Source organism: Lissotriton helveticus, chromosome 1_1 (genome assembly GCF_964261635.1).
Source record: "Lissotriton helveticus chromosome 1_1, aLisHel1.1, whole genome shotgun sequence".
NCBI lineage: Eukaryota > Metazoa > Chordata > Amphibia > Caudata > Salamandridae > Lissotriton > Lissotriton helveticus.
In genome coordinates this window covers 1125877427-1125904664 of record NC_136057.1, presented here as the reverse complement: position 1 = coordinate 1125904664, position 27238 = coordinate 1125877427, and the positions used below count along the sequence as shown (strand labels likewise).

The following is a 27238-nucleotide window of genomic DNA, read 5'->3' as shown; positions in this document are numbered from 1 at the left end:
CTCTCCGGGGAGGGATGGGTGGATAAAAAGGCAGGGTCGTCCGAGCATGGACGGTGACGCCTCGCGACATTCCGGTCAACCGGCGCACCAGAAGCGGGCCTGGACCAGGTGCCCAAAAGGACATCCGACAGGGCCTCATTAAACGGCAGCAGAGGCTCCTGGGGGCATGACTGCGGTTTAAACACTTCGGTCAGAATGTTCGGCTTGACCTTCGCGACGGGGAGCTCAAGGTGCAAGGCCTTGGCAGCCCTCATCAGGACCACCGAATAGGCAGCACCTGCCTCAGACGCCACAGGGGACGGAGAGACAAACCCAGGGTTGGGCGACTCGTCCAGGCCACTGGCATCACCCAGATCACCTACCCAGTCCACATCATACTGGCAGGCACGGGATAGAGGGTCCTCAGACCCCTCCCAACCCTCTCCATACTCATCGTCATCATACCCATATTCTGGGTCGACGATATAGACGTCGGGGTCAACGGGACCCATCGGCGTCGAATCCGGCGTCGGCCGACGCCGGTCCGACTCCGCGTCCGGAGTCGGGGAGGAAAGGGGGGTGGCGCCGCGCGGCGTCGGTGCCGGGGACCCGACGCCGGCCGGAGCCGACGGCGGAGTCGCTGCACCACGCGGGGGCGGTACCACGGGTTGGCCCACAGGAACCGACGCCGGAGAGGCCGGGAGACCAGCCGGCGACGAACCAGAGGGAACCAGCGGCGCCGGGGCCGGAGCCGCCGGCGGCGCCGGGGCAGGAGCACCCGAACCGCTTGGGCCCCCAGACGGGACCGACGGGCCCGCAGGCGCCGAAGGCCCCGCCGGAGAAGACCTCGCCCTCATAGCAATGAGGAAGGCCTCGATCTCCTCACGCGACGCGCCTTCCCCAGGGACCGACGGGTATGGGGTAGACGGCGTCGGCGACCCACGCGGGGCCGCGGGGGTGGGGTCACCCGAGCCCCCGGCCGCATCACGCGGGCGTCGGGGGGAGTCGGGGGTGCGATGGCGACGCCCCGACTTCTTGTGCTTACCTGACGAGCCGGAGGAATGGTGGCGACTCCCGGAGCGCCCATGGCGGCTCCGCGATCGTTCCCTCGACCGCTCCCTCGACCTCCGACCGGACCGGGACCGCTCTCGACGCGGGGCCGACACCCGGAGCTCGAGAAGCTTGCGGGACCGCTCCCGCCTAGCTTTTCCAGTCAAGGCCCGACAGTCGACGCAGGACTCCACGTCGTGGTCCGTGCCCAGACACCGGAGGCAGAGTCGATGGTGGTCGGTGACCGACATCATGCGGTCGCACTCGTCGCAGCTCTTAAACCCAGGCATCCTACCGGCACCGTAGAAAGATTAAATTTTACAAACACTTGGTCAAAAGACCGGAGTACTGCTCTTCGGATCTGCGCTAACTGGCGCGGAAAAAAGAAGAACTGACGTCAGCGCGCGGAGGCGGCGTCTATATACTCCAGCGACGTCATCACGGCGCACGACGCCGACGACGCGGAGCCGCAGGGGACGCCTGCAGACGACGCCTACCGACGCGCAGGGGTACTGCTACGCAAAAGTTTCCGGATCCAGACTGACGCCTGGGGATATTCTAAGGTAAGGAATCTAATACTAACCTGTTTCTTTCAGATCAATCCAACTGATCCCGTGTGCCATGACTATCTTATCCGGGACACTACGCACACTGATAAACCCGGAAACTCGTTCCCGATCGACCTCCATTTCTCAATGCAACAAGTTGAATTGGCTCTAAGTACAAGTAAAAACGGCAAAGCACCGGGTCCAGATGGTGTGCCAATTGATCTCTTTAAAGCACATATGGACATCTGGACCCCACTTCTAACTAGACTGCTCAATGCAACATGCTTCGTAGGCCTCCCGCCTTCATGGTCTAAATCAATATTAGTCCCAATCTTCAAAAAGGGAGATAGGGGGTCGGTAGCCTGCTATCGTCCTATCTCACTCCTGGACTCGCTGGGAAAGGTGGCAGGACGATTAATACTTGAGCAACTACAGGTCTGGGTGGACGATGGCAGGGTTATTTCGGACCTACAATATGGCTTTCGCCAGGGGCTGGGGACCATAGAGCAGGCACTGAACTTGACACTATTAATAGATAAATATGTTCATGTCAAAAGGGGTGACATGTATATGGTCTACGTGGACCTTTCGTCCGCGTTTGACTGCGTGTCCCACTCGAAACTCTGGACTCTATTGAGGGATATGGGCGTTCCACAAAATTTGCTCAAGTTTTTAAGGGAACTTTACTCTAACGCCACAGCTAGAGTTCGCTATGGGGTGCAGGGGGAACTAACAAGGGAATTTTCTGTGGAAAAGGGAGTTAGGCAAGGATGTGTCTTGGCTCCCCTTCTCTTCACTCTCTACACCAATGGTCTGGAGGATGCGATGATTAGGGGAGCTCATGACCTTCCTATGGTGAATGGTCGACCTATACCAGCGCTCCTCTATGCAGATGACGCTGTCATCTTAGCCCGTACCCCCCTGGAACTACAAAAGAGTGTGGACAGATACTCGGCTTTCATGGCAGGGCTCGATATGAAAATTAACACAAGTAAAACTTTTGTTATGAGGGCAGGCACAGGACACAAACGAAAAATGAAGGATATCCACTTATATGGGCAAAAATTAGAGACCACACAAAACTATTCGTATTTGGGAGTAGCGATAGATAATAAACGAGCTTGGAATATAGCTGTAGAAATTAGAAAATTACTTTTCCTAAGAACTACAGCAGCTCTAGTGAACTTATCCAGAAAGTTAGGGAAAAGACCTACTTGTGAACTAGTAAAGATTTACCAAGCCAAATGTCTATCAGTGGCTCTCTATGGAGCCGGCCTTTGGGGGTTTGCACCGTTAGACGAAATTCAGAAAGTGGAAAACTCCTTCCTGAGATATCTTCTGGCGGTCCCGAGGAGCACGGGCACTATGGCGTACCATATAGAGTTGGGTTTGCCACATGTTACTGATCTAACAAAAGCTGAACCAGTACTATTATGGCATAGAATCTGGAGGAACGATAAAGCAACTCTTCCCCAGTCTATTCTAATGGACTGCCTAGCTCTGGACAAGGTTCACAACTCCAGATGGCTGTGCTATATAAAAAAGTTTTTGCAAGATCTAGGATGGGCGAGGTACTAATATGATCCCTCTTCAATGTCCGAAGTCTCAAGAAAGTCATTAAAAACGAAATGCTTATCCCATTTAGAGGAACTGAAACTAACGAAAGAGGCAACAAAACCTTCAGTAGCACGCTCGCTACAAATACAAACGACCACCTCTAATCAGCCATACCTTACATTAAACACTTCAGGTTACGAGAGGTATCTCTTGGTAAGGTTTAGGCTGAACTTGTTTCATCGATTGGTTACATTCCCCATCAGAAATAATTGGGCCAAAGACCTCCCGTTGTGTCCATGTGACGATATTTCCCCCCAATCGACCATGCACACCATCCTCTTCTGCAAATTTTTCCACAATTTCAGGAAAACGTGGTTGATCCCATTACTAAAACAAACTGGATACAGACAATGCCGTCTAGCTTTTCTATTTTTGCAGCAGTTGGATGGTGAAAGGACTACTTATCTTGTTGTGAACTTCTTGAAACGCACGGTCAGACATAGAGCGTTTTTAAGTTAATCACTTGTTTTCTTTTTCTGTTTTTAACAACGAGTCATCTATTGAACTTTCAGCGAACTTTTAAAAAGCATTAATTAAGTTTTAAAACCTAAATGCGAGAACTCTCACGTATAGCCTCGTATTTTAACATAGAATGATTGCATCATCTTTTAATTGAGCTCTGTACGTGGAAGACTTGGCATGATTGTTTTTATTTGTACATATTGAATTTACTGTAAATAAAATGTATTGCTATATGATTGTTGTTCGCTTTTTATGATTTATATTCTAAATCGAAATAAAGCTCAATTGACTTGAGTATAAAACTCTATTAAATGAAACTGAAGTTTCCTTCTTTTCCCCAAAAAATCCTGGCATCTACCAACTGCCAGAAAGATATATTCAAAATGGTAAATGAACTCTAAGCCTCTGAAATAATAGCCGAGCCGATCATGCAGACTCAGGAGTTTTGGAATTTGCTTAATGGCTAGTTCATAGATAAAACACCAAAATTAAGGATGGTATCCTTAACATTCCTATGAAGTCTGTGATGCCATGCCCCGTCTTGGTCAGGAATCCCCCTTTCAAGCATAGGTTCTCTCCTATTGATAAACATTGCTTAGCTTCTCTGATGCATAAAATGAAATCTGGCGACCCCCTTGAATGCTTGTCCTACTCGCATTGTACAACTTTTTCAGTTGGAAATTGCTTGTCTGTTACTATCTCCCTTAAAAGATTCTCTCTCACAGGGAACATTACCTGCTACTTTTAAGTGGCCACTGTAATCCTGCCACAAATAAAGCTCGGTGAAGATCCCATGTTCTTATAGAACTATCGCACCCAACTCATTGTTACTATTTCCTTCCAAAGTTTTGGAAGTGCATGTAGCTCACAAACTGTGGTACCACTTATAGAAACAAACTTTCTTGACTCCCAACAGGCAGCCTTTCGGCCAGCCGATAATACTGAGTCGGTTATTCTCTGTTCTTGCTGACTTATGTGATGCAGATGACACGATTGATCGTGTGGAAGCTGCTGGCATAAAAGGCACTGCTTTAAAATGGATTACATCTTTTCTTGTTGACTGCTTTCAAACTGTTCATCTCGGCTCATCTAAAGCCAAGGTATTCCAGGTTAAATTTGGGGTGACTCAAGGATTTTCTCCATCTCCCATCTCTTAAATCTCTATGTGAGGCCTCTCATCAAAGAACTTGGGAAAAGAAATTGCAATTCATACAACTATGCAGATGACTTCCCAATCCGCTTTTGGCAGGAGATTTCTACAGTCTCACAGGAAAACTTTCAAACTACTACGCTATACATTTGAGAAACTCAATGCTGATAAGACAGAAACTGTAATTTTCAACAATAAAGTCAGCTTATTATACTGCTCTCCTGAGTCTGGTCAGGCTCCTAGTCACTCCAAGGCCACACGGCACCAGCTATCGGTATGTGGGAGCACTGCTGAATAATCCTCTAGATCCACTCTGGCACAAAGGTGATGCAGCTCACACCTGGAGAGCGACAAGAAGTCCCCCACCAGCCTCGACCCATGGGGGACGAGAGAGGTCCACTGACCTCCACGGTGGCGCCAAGGCCGACTCGACCCCCGACAAGGCAGCCACCTGCACAGAGGGATGAGAGGGACCCGGGGACTGACAAGGAGTCCCCCGCCAGCCTCGACCCATAAGGGGCCGAGAGGGGCTCGCCGACCCCTGTGGCACCACCAAGGCTGACGACCTTCGACGAGGCAGCCGCCTGTGTGGAGGGACAAGAAGGGCCCGGAGAGGGACGAGAGGTCCCCCTCCAACTTCGACCCATGATGGGACGAGAGGGGTCCACCGACCCCTGTGGTGCCGCCCGGGCCAGCAGCTGCCGGCGCCGTAGCGGCGTCACCTTGGCCTCAGACAGAATAGCCACCTGTCGAAAGGGCCAAGTGGGGCTCGGGGATGCGACCCGAGCTCCGGCGACCTCATGCAACACCACAGGGACTCCCGCAGGAGTTTGCAGCGAGGCAGAGGTGCCGTGGTCCGAATACCCGCACCCCAACGGCACTACATCCTCCAAGCCTGGTGCCTTACCAGTTGGCGCCAGGGCCTAAGCAGCCGGCGACGCAGCGGAGGGCCACGCAGGAGGGAAAGGAGGAGGAAGAGAAGACAGCGAGGCCTGCAGAGCCGCTCCATATGTCTCCATCTGGGCTCTCGACGCCCCCCTCACCGGGGAACGGTGGATGGGGGACGATATGTGGGGCCGCATCACCCACGGAGAGCCCATGCCCTCGACAGGCTGGAAACCAGCCCTCGGAGACAAACTGAAACACTTACTTAGAAGAAGGATGAGGACGACGACGACAATGACGGCCGCTCCGAAAACTCTCCGCAGAAGCTGAGCGAGGTGACAAAGCCGATCTGGACATGCGAGCCGAGAGAAGTTTCATGCGGCATTCGCGCAGCGACTTCGGCTTCAACCGTTGACACGTCTTGCAGTCAGTAGAGTCGTGATCCTCCCCCAAGCACCACATGCATATGAGGTGAGGGTCCGTCGCCGACATCAAGCGCCCAAAGAATGAACACGTCTTGAAGCCCGAAGGCATCCGCGCACTGTTCCCACAACACACTTAAGATTGAAGGAAAAGGCTCAAAGCAAGAACCGGATCCGCGTTGCACGCAGAAAAGGAAAAAACTGACGTAGGCGCACAAGGATGCTGGTCAAAAAGTTTCTGGATCCAGTCTCACGTCTGGGGATAATTCTACGTTAAGGAATCTGCGGCTAGTAGTCTCTATCAGATAATATTCTAAGAGGAAGAAGAGCTCTTGTGCTGCCAGGAGGGACAGTCACTTTGCTGCTTGCTATTCTGTCTGCTGCTTCTTGCCTGGGCAAGAGAGGCCTGAACTTGACTCTCTATATCCAGTATCTCCAAAGGTTCTCCAAGGGCTTTCCTGCTGTTTCTGAAGTCTCAGGGATATCAAAGACTTCACCTGCACCTTGCTACCAGAACTTGGGCTCTTCTTCTGTGAATCCTGCTCGGCAAGTGGTGCCAAATCCAGTCCTGGTCTCTTGGAGGTGAGTGTTTGGTGCTGCAACTGAAGAAACTGATGCCCTAACGCTGATCGGAGCCGGCGCACTTCCCTGCGATCCCGACACATCGCCCCTGCCTGCACCTTGACCGTGGATACCACTCGCAGACTGCGTGACGCAATGACTATGACTTACAATGAAGCCCCGCCTTTGCTGAAGCAGCGCCTCTACATCACCGCTGCTGCACAGGCCCCAGGACACTGCATCACTGACGTCTGCAATGTACCGTACCCGACGCAGCCTAGCGGTTCAACATCGATGCACATCACTTCTTGACATCAATGGCGTTGCCCCGACTTCGTAAATGATGCATCACCTTCAAGAGCGATGCATCCCCTCTTTTGCTCAATGCAACGTCTACAATCTTTGACATATCTGAAGTACTTTTCGCCAGTATGCTTGTCTCCTGTATCCAGCCTGCCCTCCAACATGGTCCTAAGCGTGGAAGGGTATACTCAGATGTGAGTCCCTTGCTCATTGCACCATCAGGATTCAAGCAAGCCGGGCCGAAGACGCCTGAAATGGCAGAAACCGGTCCCCGGAAGCTTGTTTCCTTCCCAGTTTAAGAATTGGCTTTTGTAGTCTGGTCTGCCCTGTTCCCATGATGCACTGGGCCAGGGACAGACTAATTTGCATACAGCCGGGTTCTGAAACTGGGATGGTGCAATGAGCTAAAAAACGGTGTTGGATCTAGCCCTGATCTCTTGACTGGGTGAGAGTACTCTGCTTAATTCAGAGACTCTGTCCATCACCACCCCTTGTTGTAAATTATTTTGTCCACCCTAAGCGTGGAAGGGTATACTCAGATGTGAGTCCCTTGCTCATTGCACCATCAGGATTCAAGCAAGCCGGGCCGAAGACGCCTGAAATGGCAGAAACCGGTCCCCGGAAGCTTGTTTCCTTCCCAGTTTAAGAATTGGCTTTTGTAGTCTGGTCTGCCCTGTTCCCATGATGCACTGGGCCAGGGACAGACTAATTTGCATACAGCCGGGTTCTGAAACTGGGATGGTGCAATGAGCTAAAAAACGGTGTTGGATCTAGCCCTGATCTCTTGACTGGGTGAGAGTACTCTGCTTAATTCAGAGACTCTGTCCATCACCACCCCTTGTTGTAAATTATTTTGTCCACCCTAAGCGTGGAAGGGTATACTCAGATGTGAGTCCCTTGCTCATTGCACCATCAGGATTCAAGCAAGCCGGGCCGAAGACGCCTGAAATGGCAGAAACCGGTCCCCGGAAGCTTGTTTCCTTCCCAGTTTAAGAATTGGCTTTTGTAGTCTGGTCTGCCCTGTTCCCATGATGCACTGGGCCAGGGACAGACTAATTTGCATACAGCCGGGTTCTGAAACTGGGATGGTGCAATGAGCTAAAAAACGGTGTTGGATCTAGCCCTGATCTCTTGACTGGGTGAGAGTACTCTGCTTAATTCAGAGACTCTGTCCATCACCACCCCTTGTTGTAAATTATTTTGTCCACCCTAAGCGTGGAAGGGTATACTCAGATGTGAGTCCCTTGCTCATTGCACCATCAGGATTCAAGCAAGCCGGGCCGAAGACGCCTGAAATGGCAGAAACCGGTCCCCGGAAGCTTGTTTCCTTCCCAGTTTAAGAATTGGCTTTTGTAGTCTGGTCTGCCCTGTTCCCATGATGCACTGGGCCAGGGACAGACTAATTTGCATACAGCCGGGTTCTGAAACTGGGATGGTGCAATGAGCTAAAAAACGGTGTTGGATCTAGCCCTGATCTCTTGACTGGGTGAGAGTACTCTGCTTAATTCAGAGACTCTGTCCATCACTACCCCTTGTTGTAAATTATTTTGTCCACCCTATGCGTGGAAGGGTATACTCAGATGTGAGTCCCTTGCTCATTGCACCATCAGGATTCAAGCAAGCCGGGCCGAAGACGCCTGAAATGGCAGAAACCGGTCCCCGGAAGCTTGTTTCCTTCCCAGTTTAAGAATTGGCTTTTGTAGTCTGGTCTGCCCTGTTCCCATGATGCACTGGGCCAGGGACAGACTAATTTGCATACAGCCGGGTTCTGAAACTGGGATGGTGCAATGAGCTAAAAAACGGTGTTGGATCTAGCCCCGATCTCTTGACTGGGTGAGAGTACTCTGCTTAATTCAGAGACTCTGTCCATCACCACCCCTTGTTGTAAATTATTTTGTCCACCCTAAGCGTGGAAGGGTATACTCAGATGTGAGTCCCTTGCTCATTGCACCATCAGGATTCAAGCAAGCCGGGCCGAAGACGCCTGAAATGGCAGAAACCGGTCCCCGGAAGCTTGTTTCCTTCCCAGTTTAAGAATTGGCTTTTGTAGTCTGGTCTGCCCTGTTCCCATGATGCACTGGGCCAGGGACAGACTAATTTGCATACAGCCGGGTTCTGAAACTGGGATGGTGCAATGAGCTAAAAAACGGTGTTGGATCTAGCCCTGATCTCTTGACTGGGTGAGAGTACTCTGCTTAATTCAGAGACTCTGTCCATCACCACCCCTTGTTGTAAATTACTCCAACATGGTCGGACTGACCTTTTGGATTTGCCCAGGCAAGCGTGACCAGATAGCCCCAGTGGAGGTATTTATTTATAAACACTGCATTTATTTATTTTATATTTTTTTTTTTTTGGTTAAAGACTTTTTATTGAGCAATCAAATAAGAATTACAAAGATGGGCCTACAACCACACGGGCTGGCCGCTAATAGCAACGCACAACATAAGAAGCAAACGAGCACTTCCGTGGCCAGGCACACATCAGATACCAATTATTGCTCAAACATAGGACAGGACATAACAATTTTCTGTATTAGGCATAAAAAACAACGAACTCTAAACAAGGCGAATGCACATTAATCAAGTCAGCCCAGAAGGCAGAGGGGAAAGCCACTAATCAGGAAGACAAAAGCACAATCAATGGGACTCGGCAAGGCCGGGGGGAGAGGGGGGTGGGGGGGGGGAGGGGACAGAGGGGGGGACAGGAAAATCCCAAAACAGCATGAAAAATTTCGGGAACGCCAGCCTAGGGAGATAGGGTAACATCGGGAGTGTCAACCAAGGGAGGGGTACAAATATCCCCACGATATGCGTTCCACTGACCCCAAATCTTCGTCCACGCCCTGGGTCTGCCCCTAGCCACATAGACGGTCTTCTCTCGGAACATGGACCAGTCCATATTATCCTCCCACACCGAGACGTCGGGAGGTCTGGATGCGCCCCAGAGTTGCGCAATGTCCCGCTTCGCGACCATGTATCCCAAGGTCGCCCATCTGGTCTGGGCCACAGAATAGTCGGTGGGTTCCCACACATTCAACAGGCATCGTCGGGCCTCGGGCCTCAGGCCGCAGGGTAATACCAGTCACAACAGTCATCACCGCAAGCACATCAATCCAGTAGGCTGCTACCACCGGGCACTCCCATAGAATATGCAGAAAGGTAGCACTCATCCCACAACCACGCTTGCATAAGCCATCCGGGGAAAAACCCATTACTACCAGACGCGGACCAGTTACATACACCCGGTGGAGGATCTTAAGTTGAACCAAACGAAGACGGGCGGGGATGGCGACCTCTTTCGGAGAAGAGAGTGCCGACTGCCAATCCTCGTCATCCAAGTCCAACCCATCACTGACCCAAACCTCCCTAAGTCGGACCAGTAAGTCAGCGCGATTATTAATCAGTTTCTTGTAAATAAGGGAGATAGTGCTATCGGGCAGGTGTCCATCCAGTATGCGATCCTCAAGGGGTGAGGACTCGGGCAGAGGCACATCAGGAGTCAGAACTGAGGCCAGGGCATGCCGGACCTGCAGATACCGAAAAAACTCTCTATCACTCAAGTCATATTCTGTCTTAAGGGCCTGGAAAGACTTCACTCTACCCTTCACACAGACATCACCCACTTTACATATCCCAATCATATCCCAGCGGTCAAAGCCCTTAGTAGACCAGAGACACCCCAAACGTTCAGAAGCATAAAGCGGAGTCGCCATTGTCAGTCGATTCTCCCATCCCAAACTCACATTCGCGGCGCGCCACACATTGACTGCGGTCCTGGACGGGCCCGTAAGATGGCGCCCGGCCGATCTGGAATAAAGCGCTCTGTTAAAATCCCCTCCCGGCAGCTGGAATCTATCCATCTCAAAGGCCGGATCTCGACCCGGGGAATACATTGCGTGGTTAATGGCAGACAGCTGGGTAGCCCAGTAGTATCTCTTGATATCGGGGAGCGCCATGCCCCCGTCATACCAAGGGATGGTAAGTTTCGCAAGGGCGATACGTGGACGCCCGTCCCAGATCAGTTGCCTTTGAAGACTCTCGATCTCTCGGAAATAGGTAGCGGGAACGTCGTCATAAGAGTTTTGAAGCGCGTATAGGAATCGCGGCAAAGACATCATTTTAAAAAGGGCAGCCCTGCCCAGAGGAGACAGGGGTAGCTTACGCCAACGGGCCACATCCAGTCGCAGTCTAAGAAGCGGGGGGAGGAGATTACGCTCGAACCGGAGTGAAGAGTCCAGCGTAATAAAGATCCCCAAATACTTGAAGCCAGACTGGACAATCTGGATAGGAAATCTGTCCGGTAATGGGGGCAAAACACCCGAGAGAACATACACACAGGATTTAGCCCAATTAATAACCAGACCCGAGTTAGCACCAAACGAAGTAAGAACGTCAAATAAGACATTTAAAGATTTGCGCGGGGAAGTAAGATACAGAAGAATGTCATCCGCATAAAGCGAGACGCGGTCTTCAAAATCTGGTGACCAACGAATCCCTTTGAGTGAAGGTTCCCATCGAAGCCACGCAGCCAACGGTTGCAGGGCAAGCGCGAAAAGCAACGGAGACAAGGGGCATCCCTGACGGGTCCCCGTACCAAGACAGAAGGGAACAGAAACCCGACCGTTTACCACTACCTGTGCCAAGGGTTCGGCGTATAACAACTTCACCCAACCAATAAACTCAGGTCCGAAACCAAATTTCTCAAGAGCTGCCCAAAGATAGGGCCACTCCACCGTATCAAAGGCCATCGAGGCGTCTAGCGAAGCCAAAATGGCCGGCTCCGTCAGAAGCCCCGCCCTCGCAACAGCTCCGTGGAGACGACGTAGGTTAAGAGCAGTGTTGCGATGCGGGATAAATCCGGATTGATCCGGATGAACCAGGCCACCAATGACCGTCAAGAGGCGGGTAGCCAGGAGCTTAGCCAGAACCTTGGGTTCAACATTCAACAGGGAAATGGGCCGATAAGACGAACAAAGGTCCCGAGGTTTACCTTCTTTGGGAATAACAACAATCGTAGCCAGACGCTGATCATATGGGAGAATACCCCGCTCCCGGGATTCCAAAAACATGGTGCGAAGATAGGGCGCCACCTTATCAGGACGCAGCTTGTACAATTCAATTGGCAATCCATTCGGACCCAAAGCTTTGCCCGAACGGAGCGAGCGAATGGCCGTCGCTATCTCGTCCGTAGTGAAAGGGGACTCCAAAGAGACTCGGTCTAAATCGGAAACACTGGGCAGAGCTATATCCCGCAACAAAAGGCGAGAGTCCTCAACATCCCGTTCAGACACAGGGGTATAAATCACACGAAAATAATCCACAAAACATTCAACTATTCCAACCGGGTCGGACACTCTCACACCATTCAAAGTCTGAATCACAGGCACCACACGATTCGCCCTCTCCTTCTTATCCAACCATGCCAATAATTTACCCGCTTTGTCCCCCACATCATACAAACGACCCTGTTGCTCCCGAAACATCAGTTTAGCCGCATCTGTGACCAAAGACCTATAAGCAAATTGTTTCAGACCCAGGGCGTGGAGTTTACCAGGTGTAACATCCGATTCTAGGTCAGCCTCTATCTCAGCAATCTCCCTCTCAAGGTCCACTACCTCCCGATTCCTCGCCTTTTTGGATTCAGCAATAAGGGAAAGGGCCTGCCCGCGAATCACTGTCTTAAAGGCCTCCCACAGGGATACTGCAGAGGAGACGGACCCCTCGTTGTCTAAAAAATAAGTGTCCAAGGACTTAATCAAGAGATCGCGGGTCTCGGGGGAGGTGAGGTACCATGGGTTGATAGGAGCCACCCGGCCCGCCGCCTCCACCCCCACCTCAAAACAAAGCCAGAGTGGAGAATGATCAGAGATGCCCCGGGGGAGGTGTCTAATCTCACGAACCGCCGGCGACTGCGCCGCAGGCATCAGGAAATAATCCAGTCTAGACAAACTCCCATGGGCCCCAGAATGGAAAGTGTATTGAAGCTGAGTAGGATGCATAAGCCTCCAGCAATCCACCAAGCCAAACGTATCCAGAAACCCACCCAGCCACTGTTGGGCCAAAGGAGTGTCCCTAGGGGGGTGACGATCGTGTAGACCGGAGAACACGGAATTAAAGTCACCTGCTATGAAAAGAGTACTATCAGGGAGGTCCAACAACACTCGGCCCAAATCGGAAAAGGTAGAGGTCTGTAGACCGGGGGGCACATAAACGGCAAACAAGGAAAGGGTCCGACCCTCATAGCGTCCCACGAGGACGGCATAACGCCCCCGATCATCAAGGATCACATCATCAATAGCCAGGGGGAGGGAAGCCCGAACAAGGATACCCACCCCCCTGGAACCCGTGGTAAACCCCGAATGTGCTGCGAGGCGATAGCCCCACCTATTCATTGCACGGCATGTATTGCCCACCAAATGAGTCTCCTGTAGAAAAACAATATCCGGAGACAAACGTCGTAAACATCGCAAAACCACACCCCGCTTAATACGATCCCCCAGACCATTAACATTCCACGAAATAAACCTCAACCCGCTACCCCCCATCCCACACAGCAACGCCGAAACCCCCCTCCAATGAGCATGACATCAGAAACATCATTAGCAAGATAGAATCGCCTTGATAAAACAAAACACAAACATCAAACTTCCCATCCACCCACCCCCCAACAATCAAGGAAACACCCCCCACCCTGCACCCCTGCAAGAAGCTAAAAAGCCACCCCAACATGCAGTGTGCCTGTCGCCCAAGAACCCCCATTCTACAAAAAGACCCCGGAGGAGGAAAGGCCCTGGCCCACCCGCCACCCCTTCAAAACAAATAAGGAGGAGAACACACAGACAGTAGAGGCACTTAGGCATAAAATCCCAGAAGAAGTTACTCTACACGAAAACCGGGCATAGACAAACAGTTCAGCTCTCTACACCACCCTCAGCACCACCCGGGTGGGCGGCGGGCTCAGTCGCAGGAGGTCGGTCCGGCAGAGAGTCCAGCCAGTCATTCACAGAATCAGGCCGATCAAAGAAAAAGGTTCGGTCATTGTACTCAACTCGCAGCCTGGTCGGAAAAAGCATAGCGTAGCGTAATCCCACATCCCGGAGGCGTTTCTTGACTCCACGGAAGCCCATACGCTGTTTCTGCACTTGTTGAGAAAAGTCCGGATAAAAGTTCACCGTGGCATTCTCAAAGGCCACCGGGCCCTTCACGCGCGATGCCTGCAGGATAGCGTCCCGATCCCTATAGTGGAAGAGTTTCGCAACAATAGGCCTCGGCGGGGCGCCCGGCTTACCCTGGCCTCCCGGAACACGATGGGCACGCTCCACTGCGAAGAATTTACTCAGTCCAGACGGAGAGAGGTAGTTCTGGATCAGGTCCTCGACCAGGAGATCAACAGAGTGCGGTTCTGGATTCTCCGGAACGCCAACCACACGTACATTACAGCGACGTGCCCTGTTCTCAAAGTCCTCCAAGCGCCGGGTCATGAAATCGTTCACCCTACGGAGATTGCCAATCTCCGTCTGTATCTCCGAGACGTCTGCCGTGAGGCTGGATGACTTGAGATCCAATGACTTCACCTTCTCATTGGTTTTAGATAGGTCGGCCCGAATCAAGTTCACATCAATGGCCACGGTGTCGATTTTGTGGGCCAAAGCTTCATACTGTTGGCCTATGGTTTCCTTCATGCCAGAAATGGCGCCCATGATGTCCTGCAAGGACGGCTCCGTTGACGCGTCCACAATGTGGTCCACCGCACTTGGGCCAGGCAGGGCGGCTCCAGGGGACCCCTTCGAATGGGTGTAACGGTCCATAACGTTAGACTGGACCGGGCCCCCACGCAGGGGCGTCTTGGTCTTTCGTGTCTCTCGGTCCCCTCTGCCCGCCATGTCGGAGATCGCGTCACCAGGAGACTCAGTAGGCCCGATGGAAATGGCCGCAGGAAAGTAGGGCGTCGAGACCAAAAAGCAGCTGCAAGGGTACCACTAGGAGTGAACCAGCCTGAAAGGAGAATAAGCTAGCCAAAGGCCCGACAGCCGTCTCGTGCGCCTGGCCCAGCCAATGCTAGACTCCCCTGCCAGATGTCTCAGACCGAGGCAGAATCGAAACCGAAACTTAAGAGGGGGACCCACAAGTCAAATCCCCCTGCCGCTGTTGTTCAACTCCAAGACGGCCACAGTGCCTCACCCAGTCCCGGGCGCACCTCAAGGGCGGACCCCAAAAGTTCGAGTCGTCGTATCTTCGGCGCCCCGGGTCCAAATCAAATTCCCAAAATCCCAGGATGATCAGCCCAGCGTCCTCTACACAAATCCTCGTGAAGAATCAGGATATGTTCAGGATATCATGCCGGGAGTGGCGGGGGTCCGGAGAGCGCTGTGCTCACGCGGCCATCACGGATGCCCGCCAAGCTCCTCCTCCAACACTGCATTTTTTATTAATCTTGCAAAGTTCATATCTTAATTTGTGTGCATTGGATTTTTATTGGTTTTGGTTTTGTTCTACTCAGATATATATTGTCTATTTTTTTAAACTTGTGTGGAGTACTTTTGTGGTGTTTTCACAGTATTACTGTGTGTGTGCACAAATACATTACAGCTTGCCTCTTTAGTTTAGCCTGACTGCTCTGTGCCAAGTTACCCAAGGGTGAACACAGGTAAAGTTTCAGTGTGCACTACACTTACCCTGACTAAGAGTGGTGGTTCCTGCCTGGCCTGGGTGCATACGTAAGGCAATCAAGAATCCAATTTATAACACTGATGTAGGGAAGTCTTAGTCTTGAGATCCTGTCTGTCTCTTCAGGCTAAAGAACAAGTTACTTACCTTCGGTAACGTTTTTTCTGGTAGATACTATATCTGCCTGTGGATTCCTCACTTTGTGAATATCCCCCTTGCGTCAGCAACGTTCGGAAATTTTCTTCGTAGTACGCCGACGTCACAGGAGCACGGCATCGCGCGCGACTCCCTCTGACGTCATCGACCCCATATCAGGCCCACGCCGGCGTGATGACGTCAGTTCCGCCCTTTTTTCCGTGCCTTCGAGGCACACGGACGGACCAACGATAGCAAATATGCAAATATACAATGTACACAGTACATATAGAACAAAATCAATACAATAGTATAAACCATATATACAGAAAGACCAGGTATAGCAGAGTGGACAACGGGGAGGCGGGTGGGTCAGTGAGGAATCCACAGGCAGATATAGTATCTACCAGAAAAAACGTTACCGAAGGTAAGTAACTTGTTCTTCTGATAGATACATCTGCCGTGTGGATTCCTCACCTTGTGAATAGATTCCCACAGCAGTCCCCACTCCCGGAGGAGGGTGTCCACTCTGCTACACCAGGAAATCTTGGAGGACAGAGCGCGCGAAGTGGCCATCCCTCCTCACCTCGGTATCCAAGCAGTAATGCTTCGCGAAAGTGTGGAGGGAGGCCCAAGTCGCGGCCCTGCAAATATCCTCAACAGGTACACCCCTAGACAAAGCAGATGTTGCAGACTTTGCTCTAGTTGAATGAGCTCTAATACCCTCAGGAGGGTCCTTACCCGCAAGTGAGTAGCAGATTTTGATGCACAGGATTATCCACCTGGAAAGAGTGCGCTTGTGCACCGCTCTGCCCTTCTTGCAGCCAGCAAAGCCAACAAACAGCTGGTCGTCCATCCGGAAGTCCTTAGTCCTGTCCAGATAGAAAGACACCGCCCTCTTAGGGTCCAGGCGATGCAGTCTCTCTTCCTCCTTAGACGGGTGAGGGGGAGGATAGAAGGTAGGAAGGGTAATGGACTGCCCAAGATGGAAAGGAGTCACCACCTTAGGCAGAAAAGCAGCCCTGGTCCTAAGAACCATCCTTTCAGCATGAATGGTCAGGAATGGGGATTTGGAACTTAGAGCTTGAAGCTCACTTACCCTCCTTGCCGAGGTGATTGCAACGAGGAAGATAGTTTTAAAAGAGAGAAGCCTCAATGGACACTTGTGCAAGGGTTCGAAGGGAGAACCCATTAAGAAGGTCAGCACAAGATTCAAATCCCAATGAGGAACAACAAAAGGAGTAGGAGGGAACATATTTATGAGACCCCTCAAGAATCTCAAAACCACCGGAGATTTAAAGAGAGATGGCTGATCCGGCAAACATAGAAACGCCGATAAGGCTGAAAGATACCCCTTGACCGTGGCCACAGCCAAACCTTGCTGCGCCAGATAAAGGGCAAATTGTAAAATATTAGACAAATGAGCCTTCAAAGGGTCAACATCTTTCTCCCTGCACCAAGAAACAAATTTTGACCACCTATAGGAGTAAATGGACTTAGTGGTGTCACGCCTGGCAGAGAGAATGACATCCACTACCTCGTGAGGGAGAGAAAAAGAACTCAAGTTGCCCCGTTCAATCTCCAGGCATGAAGGTGTAATGTCTGGAGGTGGGGGTGTAAAACCTGCCCCTCCATCTGAGAGAGGAGGTCTGCCCTGTGAGGGAGACTGAGCGGCGGGTGAGAGGAGAGGTGGAGTAGGTCCGAATACCACACCCTTCTTGGCCAATCCGGAGCGACCAATATGACTTGGGCCCGGTCTTGACGAATCTTCCTCAGAACCCGAGGAATCAAAGGTATGGGAGGAAACGCGTAAAGGAGTTGATCTCCCCAACTCAACTGAAACGCGTCCCCCAATGCTCCTTGCATCGGATACTGGAGACTGCAGAATGAAAGGCAGTGCGCATTCTCGCGAGTGGCGAATAGATCCACCCGAGGAGTCCCCCCACATCTGAAAGATGTCGTGAACAACCTCCGGGTGAAGCCTCCACTCGTGGTCGGCAGAGAACTGCCGACTGAGACTGTCTGCACGAACGTTCAGAACTCCGGCCAGATGATTTGCCACCAGACAAATCTGATGGTCCTGAACCCAGGACCAGAGACGCAGAGCCTCTCTGCAGAGACACTGCGACCCTACTCCTCCCTGCTTGTTGATGTACCACATCGCAGTCGTGTTGTCCGTCAGGACTTGAACCGAACGACCGCGAAGGGAAGGGAGGAAGGCCTTTAGCGCCAAACGTATCGCCCTCAATTCCAGAAGGTTGATGTGAAACAACCTTTCTTCCGGAGACCAAAGACCTTTGACCTCCAGGTCTCCCAGATGAGCACCCCACCCGAGAGTGGATGCATCCGTTATCACTGTGGCCACTGATGGAGGCAGTTGAAAAGGCTTTCCTTGCGACAGATTGCCTTCCACGCCCCACCAAGACAGATCCGCTGCAGCTTCTCTGGAGATCTTCACTGACTCCCTGAGATCTCCGTTGTGCTGATACCACTGCCTGCGGAGGCACCACTGGAGTGCCCTCATGTGCCAGCGTGCATGACTGACCAACAGAATGCAAGAAGCCATCAGACCGAGCAGACGAAGGACCTTCAGGACCGGAACAACCGCTCCATTGTAGAATAAAGGAATCATCTCCTGAATGTCGTGAATCCTTTGAGGTGGAGGGAATGCACGACATACAGTAGTGTCCAGTACCGCACCTATGAACAGGTTGCGCTGGGAGGGCACCAGGTGAGATTTGGGTACGTTTATCGAAAAACCCAACCTGTGTAACAACTGAGTTGTCTCTTGCAGATGATGGAGCACCTTCTCCGGCGACTCTGCTTTGATCAGCCAGTCGTCTAGATAAGGGAATACAGGAATCCCTGACCTTCTGAGATGCGCAGCCACCACTGCCATCACCTTGGTGAAAACTCGAGGCGCAGTAGTAAGTCCAAAGGGAAGGACCGCAAACTGGTAGTGCTGCGATCCCACAGTAAAACGGAGATACTTCCTGTGCGACTTCAGGATTGGGATGTGAAAATACGCATCCTGCAAGTCGATCGACACCATCCAGTCTTCTTCCATCAGCGCCAGAAGAACCTGAGCAAGGGTGAGCATTTTGAACTTCTCCTGTTTGAGATAGAGGTTCAAAATCCTGAGATCCAGGATCGGCCGAAGCCTGCCATCCTTCTTGGGAATCAAGAAATACCGGGAGTAGCACCCTTGACCCCTCTCCTGCTCTGGAACCACCTCTATTGCACCCTTTCGAAATAGAGCCAGGACTTCCTCCTGCAGGAGAAGCAGGTGGTCCTCCGAACAATAACCTTGGCAAGGAGGGTAATTGGGAGGGAACTCCTGAAAAGGAAGTGCATACCCATTCTCTACGAGATTGAGAACCCAAAGATCTGATGTAACCGATTCCCAATCTCGTAGAAAATGAGTAAGCCAACCCCCTACTGGCCCTACATGATCCAGAATGGTGGATCTAGGGCTGCTTTGCTGATGCGGGCGGGGGTTGGGCATTATTGGAGGAAGTGGAGGAAGAGGAGACTTGACGTCCACGTCCACGACCCTTCTGTCTACCTCTATAGGACTTATATAGAGGGTTCTGCTGCTGCTGCTGTTGCTGTTGGCCCTGCTTGAAGGGACGAAAAGAAGATCTACCGAATCCTCTGAATTTTCTAGTCGTAGACCCTCTCATCTGCAGACCCAAAGATCTTGCGGTGGCACGGCTGTCCTTAAACCTTTCCAAGGCTACATCAGCCTTCTTACCAAAAAGGCCAGTTCCTTCAAAAGGTAAGTCCAGCAATGTAGACTGCACATCCGCAGAGAAATCCGAGGACTTTAACCATACGGCTCTCCTGGTCGCAATAGATGAACCCATAATTCTAGCAACAGAATCCACAGTGTCCATGCCGCTCTGAATGACCATGCGGGCAGCAGTCTGAGTGTCAGAGATCACTTCATTAAAGTTCTTCCTATCCTCCTCAGGAAGTTTTGATGACAATTGCTTCACTGAGTCCATTAGTGCATGCACATACCTACCTAAAAGGCAAGTAGCATTTGATGACTTAAGAGCCATGCTCCCAGAAGAGAAAGTCTTCTTCGCAGACTGATCTAATTTCTTAGATTCTTTGTCAGCTGGCACTTGAGGGAAAGAGCCTGCAGCCCTATTAGAGCAAGCCGCCTGTACCACAAGACTTTCTGGAGATGGATGTGTAGAAAGAAATGCAGGGTCATCAGGAGCCACCCTATAGCGCCTCGCAATAACTCTTGAAACTGCAGGAGCAGATAATGGCCTCTTCCAAATCTCCTTTATTGGATCCGTCAAGGCATCAGTAAATGGCAGTGTAGGCTCAACAATTGAAGAGGGAGAGTGCAAGACTTCAGTGAGGATGTTGGGCTTGTATTCCACTGTGGGCAGCTTTAAATTAAGAAGATCAGCAGCCTTCCTAATAACCACGTGATAGGGTGCCACATCCCTAGACGGAGCATCAGAAGTCGAAGGTAGACCCCACTCGGGAGAGAGTTCCAGACCACTAGCATCCCGAAGTTCATCGAAATCATCATCATGATCAGGAAGCTCACCTTCTTCCACATCAGAACTTTCATCATCTCTTTGCTCGAGAAGACGCTGAGCTCTTCGCCTCGACCACTCCAATCGAATCGAAGTCGACGGATCCGGTAACGACTCCGACGGAGCCGGTTCCGACGTCGATCGAGGAGCCGGAGCAGTAGGACGAGAATCATGAACAGGTGTGGTACCTCGATCTCGACTACGAGGTCGATCCGGAGTCGGCGAAGCCGCATGCGGAGTCGAAGACCTCGGTGGAGCCGTACCGAGCCAAGGTGGAAGAGGCGCCGGCATGAAAGGCATAAATGGAGCTGGGGCGTACGACTTAGGAATACCCAGATTGTACGATAATGGACCCATGGGACCAACAGGCGCTCCAGCGGGGTACATTGCCCTAGAATATACTCCAAACATCGCATTGAGAAAATGCGAGGGATCCTGACCGGGACCAGGAAAGGGAGGGTACGGCCCTACCGGATGTTCCAATGGAGGCCGTTCCGACACATTCTCACTCTGACCTTCTGGGTCCACAGGAGTCTCCATTGGAGCCGGATCTTGAGGAATCACCTCTTCTTCCTCTTCATGCTCCGAAGGATGCGAGGATACCGGATCCGGATCCGGCTCCGGAGTCGGAGAACCTTCTTTTGACAAGGCAGGCGAAGGAGAGACAAAGTCTTTACGGTGTTTGTGAGACTTTTTCTTCGAGTCAGAGGATTCCTTCTCCGAATGATGCTTCGAACTGTGCTTCCTCCTCTTATGCTTTCTCCTCGAGGAGCTCGAAGCGTGACCTGAAGCCGACTTAGATCTAGACCTAGATCTTTCTCTGGATCTTGACTTCGCTTTAGATCTCGACTCCTCTCCAGATCTCGAACCCGCTCTGGATCTCGACGCCGATCCCGACTTCGATCGAGACCTTTGCTTCGACTTCGATCTTCGTGACGTCGATCTCGAATATCTTCCAGTATCCTGTTTTACTTTCGCCAAAAGTAGTTTAGCTTCACGCTCCCGAAGCGCCTTTGGATTCATTTTAAAACAGGAATTGCAGTTTTTGACGTCGTGACCCGAACCAAGACACCACAAACAATCCTTATGTGGGTCAGTGATAGACATCATGCGGGCACAAGACCTACATTGCTTAAAACCTGTCTTCCTCGACGACATCTTCGGTGAAGAATCAAGTCGCAAAAGAGAAACAGTGACAAATAATTAACAGCTAGATACTAAGTATCGCAGAAGATCCCGAAAACCGTTAGCGTCGAAGACGCGGAAAAAAGGGAACTGACGTCATCACGCCGGCGTGGGCCTGATATGGGGTCGGTGACGTCAGACGGAGTCGCGCGCGATGCCGTGCTCCTGTGACGTCGCCCACGTCGGCGTACTACGAAGAAAATTTCCGAACGTTGCAGACGCAAGGGGGATATTCACAAGGTGAGGAATCCACACGGCAGATGTATCTATCAGAAGCTACCATTTATCATCCTCCAGTGAGAAACAACTCAAATATCCTCCATCACATTCAGAGTAAATAACAGAAAGGCATTCTGTTGATGTAAAGGGCACTAGCAGCGTAGTCCGAAAGAATTTCAATACAACTTCCAGAAGTGGATGGGGAAAACCACTAGGCCAAGGAGGACTGCATGAAACTCAAGCACACCAATGTGCAGCTGTGACTCTGAAATGGACGCTGCACTGTCATCTTCAGTAGATGAGTGATCCAGCCAAATGAGATGGGGTAACAATGGTTACCTCTTTCTGTGAAGAACTGAAGGAATGACACACTACAAAATTGTAGCAGCATATCCACAAATGGAGGTATGGGAACATCTAACAGAAGATCGCTGCATGAGTCAAAATACCCTCCCTCTGCTGTGACCACTGCCTACTTAGACACCATTAAAGGGCCCTCATTTGCCATCTGGCGTGGGGTACCAACAATATGCAAGAGGGCATCAACTTCAATAGGCAGCAGACAAGAAAAATAAAGGTCAGAGTCTGACTTGAAAACATTAGATTAATATACACACTATCATAATACTCTGAGGAAAAGCTATAAGGTAGATTGTGTATAATACCGCACGGATGAAGCTCAAACTCTGAAGGAGAATGAGAAGAGACCTCTAATAGTTAATAGGAGTCCCAGGTTGTGAAGACAAGTCACAGTGTGCTGAAGATTCTCTGTGTCCAGAGCAGGTGGCCCTGGCCTTTACCAGCCAGTCGTCCAAGTACAGAAATACATTTAGTCAAGTCAAGATTCAGTCTGAACGTGTGTGACAGGCATTCCACTATCGTGAAACTCACTAATGGTTGACCTAAGATTGCCACCAATCTTGTTCACCTCCTGCTGTAAATTGGAAACATGACTTTTCCTTGTAGAGCCCATGAAGACATCAGAAATCAGATTGATCACCAGGACACCATTGGTTGCCAGTTGCACTTATCAAACAAACAAAAATATTTTGAAAATAGTCAATTTGCAAAAAAGACCCATTTTTGGCAAAAGGCTCCAATGTGCATGCATAGATATTACCACAAACTGCAGACAATATTTACAGAAAAAGTAAAAAAACAAAACCTACTGTTCTCTTGTTTTGCCTCGTGCAACACTACTGCATGTGACAAATTTGAAAAATATTTGTAGGGATCTGGCTCTGTATATACTAAACCAACATGAGGTCAAGTGGGCACTGAGTCCAGTGAATCAACAGAGGCTTTACAGAAAGTAGATACCACTAATACTCTCTTTTGCGGCATTGTGGGCGAGCAGTTAGGCTATCAGAGGGCAGTGCTAAGTATTTGTTGTACAGAGGCAGAAAATGATAACACACTCTCAATGACTAAATCCAAGACCAATAGTTGGTAAAATTATTACTTTTAGTATATTTATTTTATAGAATCAAAGATACTTTGCTGCAAGTAAATACATTTCACAATATCATTGCTTTTCAATATAAAAAGTGGCACAGTGCATTTTACAACAATACAATGTTATCCTATCGGAGGTACCACAATCAGCAATATTCAGGTAAGTAAACGATTTTCGATATTGAGTGTCTGCATGGAGAATCAGTACCAGGTAGAGTTCAGGTAAAGGACAAAACTGCACCACCAGCAGCACTGAGGCGGCCGTGTGCAGAGGTCAAACTCAGTATCTGGTGCCAATGTAATCCAAAAGAGAAAGGGGGCAATCAAAGTGGTACTACTTACAAGTAAGCAGCACGGGTTGGTAACCCAGTCTCTCAGTCCCCTGAAATCCTACCAACTCGCTGGTGTGTGCCTGACTGGTCCCCACCAGCCTGCTACATCTAGACATATTCCATAGAAGAGTCAGACAAAACGTGGTGGGTAACCATGCCAAAAGGGGGACTTTCCTATAATAATTAGGCAATATTTTGGCCAATATTAAAAAAATAATAAAACACATACCTTGTCATCTCTTGCAGATTTTCTTTCTGCATCTTCTGATTTCTTTTCCATTTCTGTTTCTAACCTTTTAATTTTTTTCTGAAGTTCATCCACAAGATTCTGCTTGTTGTCTGCATCAACCTTGCCCTAAAAAAGAATGCATATTTTTATATAAATCAACTACAACACAAGCAGTACTGTATTTGTGATCCAAACAGAGCAAACACAAGAAGTTTAAAATGTTACCCATTTAACATTGTCCATGGACAAACAAGTTACTTACCATTGAGGCCACTCTTTCTCCTGGATGTTCTACCTAATCACAGATTCATCACCTTATAAATACCCAAGGCGCCAGACTGCATCCAGAGTTTTTCTCAGCAAAGGGTCTGTCCTTGCCTGGAAATCAAATAGGGTCACAATATAACCACCACCTCCACACACTGATGTTGGTCTCTTTCCGATATCTGTCTGAGTCGTTGGACGCATAGTCCTCAGTAATCAGAGTGAGCCAGTGTGCATATCTCTAATTGGAATCTTTTTAGTATGGATCAAAGGAGTCAGTTCCAAAGACACAGGGAGAAGGGTGGATCTGTGAGGCTTCTGAGGTTGGATAGCGTAGCCACCAGAAAGCATTACCGAAGGTAAGTAACTTGCTCTTCTAATGGATACTTTTAACTGCAGATTCCTCACCTTGTTGGATAAGTTACTTAACTTTGGTAATGCCTTATTTGTTTGACAGGATCTAGCTGCAGATTCCTTATCTTTTAATCCTCCTCAGGTGCCAGACAGGATCCAGAACATTTTCCAGGAGTACCCCTGAGCATCTGTAGAGGGCATCGAGCGACTACGTAGTGACATCGTTTCCGAAAGTAACCATCAGTGGCAAAGGGGAGGCCGGGTGCAGAGTGCCAACAAAGTGTCAGGTATCCAATGATAACAAAAGGGGTATCATGGCATCGGAAAAAGGCTACAGGCTCAGGCCAGGAGGCTAGACAAAAGAAACCTACAGCTGCAAAGGTAAGTTGGGATGTGCCTGCGCGTCTGGACACCAATGGATCTCCCAGAGGCCCAGGGCGTCCGGGTGCATGGGTGACCTTTGGCATTGGAAATTAGCTTACCAGTTCGGTTGGGGGGGGGAGTGGGATGGTCACCTCGTGCAGAGGCCGCAGGTGTTAACATGGAGTCCAGCCGGGGTCAACCCAGGAGGGACTTTTGCTCAGGATCGCTGGGGAAGCTTTTCTGGACCAGTGAATCTTTTGGACTCGGGCTAATTCAAAAGAAGAGGTGGAAAATCCTTTGTTCAGCTTCCCCTGCTTGAGTTAAGCTTATCAGCAGGGGGGAGGATCACGGTTTAGGGTTGGCAGCAGCATGGGCTGAAGTTATACCCTGGAAGGCTACACAGCTAGGAATGGGGGTCCTCTACGGAGCCCCCCATTACATGGTATCATGAAACTAACACTGGAATCGGTGTAGTAGCATGATTCCTTCATGTGTTATACCAAACATGACCAGGTGCGGGGCAGCCATTATGTATTTGGGTATCTCGACTTGCCAGTGTCCACTATATGCCTTATAATAGCTGTTGAGCACTTCAAAAGCCCAGAGAATGGTGTTTGGGGTTTGTAGGGGTACCTCTGCTCATGCAGGGGTACTCACACACTATCACGCACCCTGCTCTTGGACTGAAGGGCCTACATTAGGGGCTGACATAGGTTAAAAGTGCAGTGATATAATGGAAATTTAGAGGAGAAAGCACTGCCACTGGGGATCTGGTTAGCAGGATCCCGGTGAACTACAGTCAGAGCACACCGATGCCAGGCAAAAAGTGAGGGTATCTATGCCAGAAAGATCCTACTTTCCTATACTAGTTGTGCTACCCTGGGTGTGTCATGGGTCAAACGAGACCCCCATCCCCCTATTGAAGGCTGGAAGTGCAGTCTGAACTGCTGACCCAACTTTGCTGTTCACACTAATGGCAAAGCCACACTTCCCTGGGTAAATGTTTAAGTCACCCCATGGAAGGCCTATTGAGTACTAAGGCAGGGTGCAACATATCTCATGGGCAGAACATGTAATGTTATATGTTCAGAAAGTAAAAATGTGAAACTGTTGTTCTTATTATGGAAAGGCTTTGCCGTCTAATTCCTGAGTACGGAGTTACATGCTGATCCCTCAGCTGTGCAAACTCTGGAACTGAGCGACCAAAGTGTGCCATCCAAGGTATCACACAAATTGTTACATTAAGCCTGACTTAATTTCCAGGTCAAAATGAATGCAACAAGTTGCAGTACACAACTTTAGCAAAGTTGCTACTTACCTTTAGTTCTGTGTGCCCATACCTGTTGTACATGGGCTCCTGATACTAAGACAGCCTTCTGCCCTCCTAGGGAGAAGTGCTAACAACTCCCATGAAAGAATACAATAGAGGTGTGGTCTGGAAGGAGGTGTAACGTCCCTCCTGCAGGAAGCCACGCGGGTACTGGCACAAAAGATGAGATTTAAAGGAGAAGACGCATTTGAAGAACAAAAGGGTAGCACTTGGAAGAGGGGCTGCTCCATTGTTCAAGCAGTGAGAATAGTACTAGGCACAGGAGAGGGCAACCAGCTGCCAAACCGTTTTTCGCAGGTATTAAGGCCCATTTGGTAGCCACACCACTGGGTTGGGCTAGGGAGCTCCCCATGCAGGGAGAGGGCTTCTGCCATATTGGAAGCGGGCAAGATGGTACACCATGGGATTCCCAGATGCCACACTTTGCTGGAACTGAAATAAGACTGCTTTACCTGCTGAGGTAACTGTTTCTGAGGACCTTGCTCGTCCACCTGACTAGCCTCCCACTGGAAGTGGTCACCTAAAGAGATTCCAAGTGACCTCATTACAGCTAGCCCAACCTTTAGCTGAAAAAGTTTCAAAGTATCAAATTAGTTGAATTTGCAAATGCTTGTTCACAGTTGGGTGGTATCCTTTGATTTACTACACCTTGTAAATTCTATATCCCCAGAAACATCCATTTGATGTTTTTAGTTGTAGTGTCTAAAATACATAAAAATATAGTTTATTTTTAAAATTTGTGTTGGATTTCTTTGGCGCATTGTCAATATAATTTTCTATCAGCTGTTTAAATGCTTTACAATTGCTCCTTTGCGTAAGATTCACTGCTCAGAGCCACAGATACCCAGGGTTGAGCTGTAGGTTTGACAAACAAAACCTAAGGGTGCTAAAGGGGATGGTAAGTGTATTACATGGCGAGGTCGCACAAACACACTATATTACACCCCACACACCTGGACCAACATCAACGACGATGACACCATCAAAATCATGAGCACCATCCACTTCGGCCCCCGTCAGATCCGTGCCCTCACCACATCTTCAATAAAGCCAGCGCCACCATCGCACCCCACCTTCGCAAGGCCATCAACATCTCAATCGAGACCGCGACCTTCCCACAGAGCTGGAAGCACGCCGAGATCAACGGCCTGCTCAAGAAACCCAAGG

At 50.2% G+C, this 27238-nt stretch overlaps 1 protein-coding gene across 2 annotated transcripts in view; it reads right to left on the bottom strand.

The window, feature by feature from the left end:
- The window catches only part of CEP290 (centrosomal protein 290), a 1500249-nt gene that overhangs the window by 390516 nt on the left and 1082495 nt on the right, over window positions 1-27238 (bottom strand). For both annotated transcript variants that reach the window (XM_078678872.1, XM_078678869.1), the window contains exon 40: window positions 23761-23886. In XM_078678872.1, coding sequence (XP_078534998.1) covers window positions 23761-23886 — 126 coding nt within the window. The remainder of the gene's footprint in view (window positions 1-23760; window positions 23887-27238) is intronic.